We start from the raw sequence: 2,448 nt of genomic DNA, 5'->3' as shown, positions 1-2,448 counted from the left end.
ATTCCAGTGTCTGAAAGAGAAACTGCTTCCATCTGACCACCTCCAGGTGTCTCTGAACAGACCCATTAAAACAGCTGTATATCTTCCACCAGGACTGGATTCATTCTTCACTTCTTCATCCTGTAGCTGCTTCGTTCCACTGATCAGGTCTGTGTGTTTCTCTCTGCAGTAACTCTGAGCTTCTATCCACTTTTTATTTTCTTGAATCAAGTGGAATTTCTGGAATGAATTACTTTCTGTGTAAGAAACAAAATGTTAGCACCAACTTATCTAAATATTGTCCGGGCAAAGTATGACTTTAAATCAGAAAATGTAATACTAATATGTTCAAGAATTTAGATCAGGGGTGGGGAATCCAGATCCTTGAGGGCCGGTGTCCTGCAACTCTGAGATGTCTCCCTGATCCAACAAACTTCAGTCAAATATCTGGATCACCTCCTAAGTGCAGTCATGTTCTCTCTCCAGAGTCCTGCTAATGACCTCATTATTTGACTCAGGTGTGTTGAAGTACAGACACATCTAAAAGTTGCAGGACTCCGGCCCCCAAGTCCTGGAGTTGCCCACCCATGACTTAGATCAAAGATAGTTCAAATGTTTCCTATTTTAATAAATTGGAAGATTTTAGTCTTTTTCCTTTTACTTTTTATTACAACTTTCCATCTGAAATCCTGGATTTCCTTCCAGTCTTAAAACTCAAATATTCTCACCATTATAGCAGAGAAACTTTGAAGGTATGTTACAGGATTTGTCGTCCCACTTCAGGTTATTCCATAGGATTCCACAGTTCTGCATCCCTCCATAATCATTTGGCTCGTTTGTGTTCCAGTTTGTCTCACTTTCATCAAACTCCACTCCAGGCTGAGACCAGTACCATGTTCTGGTACCATGTGTTTGATCATACAGACCAATCCAAGCTTCCCTCTGATCTCCAGCTGAGATGTTGATGAGTCTCTTCATGTCCTTCATGTTAGTCACTGTGACCAGGTCAGTGTGTTTCTCTCTGCAGTACTGCTGAGCTTCAGTCCAGTTCTTTTCCTCTTTAACATAGTGATACTGATAGAGCTGACAGACAATCAAACAACATTGACCTGAAACAGCAGAAAATACTCAGTGGGGTTACATAGAACAGAAGTTACAGGAGGGCAAATACATCATCGACTTTATAACAATTACAATCAAAATGTTTTCATGTTACCATCTGGTGGTCTTTTGAGTGAAAATTAATCTGTTTTACCTTTATTAAGAAAATGTCAACAACCACTTTAATGAAGACACTTACCCATCCAAATCAGCAGAAACAGATTCCTCGGCATGTTTTCCATGTTAGATAGAAATGTTTTCTTTTCACTAATTTGTCTCTGTTGGAGAAAATATATGTGTAAAATCAAAAATATATATTTATTCGTGAAAAAAAAATCTTTTAGCAGCGTTGGCAATAAAACAAGACTCAAACACAGAGAGCAGGTGTTTCCGATTATGACTGCAAACAATTTTTATAAACAACTAAACAAGTTATGCATTTTATTTCACATTGCTGAAGTCAGCTTCTGTTAGAGTATAGAGTAGGAACCAAACAGTATTAAAATATTATTTCAAAAAAATCAAGATCATTGAGACGATAACTGCTATAAATTCCCTCTTACAGATACACACATGATAAAAACCTCATAAAGCAAAACAGGTTCAAAGTGAGAGCAGAGTAAAAACTTACATCTGGTTTATGTCATATTACGGAGATGTGAAAACAGGATGTCTGTGTTCTGCTGGAAGCAGAAGTCAATGTATGTTCAGTTTCACCTGACAGGGAGCTTTGGTACGGTAGAGGGATCATTTCAATATTCAAATACGAAAAAAACGGATCAGCTATTTGTTTTTTTGTCATATTAAAAACATGTTATTTATAAAGTTAAGGAACAGTATGTTTAACTTCCACTCGCATTTACAGTGAATAAAACATTTTATTGATGTGCATTTTACCTGGATTTAAATGTTCAGTCAATGCTTTGATATCATCCAGGAGTAATACTCCTGTTTGTTGGAGGAAGAGTTATACTCAGGAGTCATATGAAAAAACAACCGTGGTCTGTACTGACCCGAAGTTCTAACTGCTTTGTTGGAAATAAACAGATACATTAATATATGCCACTTATGGACTTATAGAAATAATTCTGGAATGTTTTTTTTTTTTTTTTTTTTTCACTGTGATTCACAAGGGGGGAAAGGGAGGAAAGGATGGTGATCATAAATTCACTACCAATGCTTTTTGTTTGGGACCAAGAACCGAGGTTGTGGTAGTCATACACTGGATTATTTATTTAGGTAAAGCAATACAAAGATACATGAAATCAAAAAGAAAAGTCTGGAGAACAGAATCCATGACAACCTTTGGAGGGACAAGATCAAATATTAGCAACAATAAGAGAGAAGCGCATCATCTGAGTTTTTCAG

General features: G+C 36.8%; 1 protein-coding gene across 1 annotated transcript in view; it reads right to left on the bottom strand.

Moving 5' to 3' along the window:
* The window catches only part of LOC106934896 (macrophage mannose receptor 1-like), a 12,084-nt gene that overhangs the window by 5,553 nt on the left and 4,083 nt on the right, over positions 1 to 2,448 (bottom strand). The window contains exons 3-4 of the mRNA XM_015015057.1: positions 708 to 1,088; positions 8 to 236 (exon numbers count right to left, since the gene is read on the bottom strand). Coding sequence (XP_014870543.1) covers positions 8 to 236; positions 708 to 1,088 — 610 coding nt within the window. The remainder of the gene's footprint in view (positions 1 to 7; positions 237 to 707; positions 1,089 to 2,448) is intronic.

The sequence above is a fragment of the Poecilia latipinna genome, unplaced genomic scaffold, assembly GCF_001443285.1.
Source record: "Poecilia latipinna isolate Pla-1442-1.1 unplaced genomic scaffold, P_latipinna-1.0 Scaffold1879, whole genome shotgun sequence".
In the NCBI taxonomy this organism is placed as follows: domain Eukaryota; kingdom Metazoa; phylum Chordata; class Actinopteri; order Cyprinodontiformes; family Poeciliidae; genus Poecilia; species Poecilia latipinna.
The sequence above is the reverse complement of the archived record's forward strand: the minus strand, read 5'-3'. Positions and strand labels throughout refer to the sequence as shown.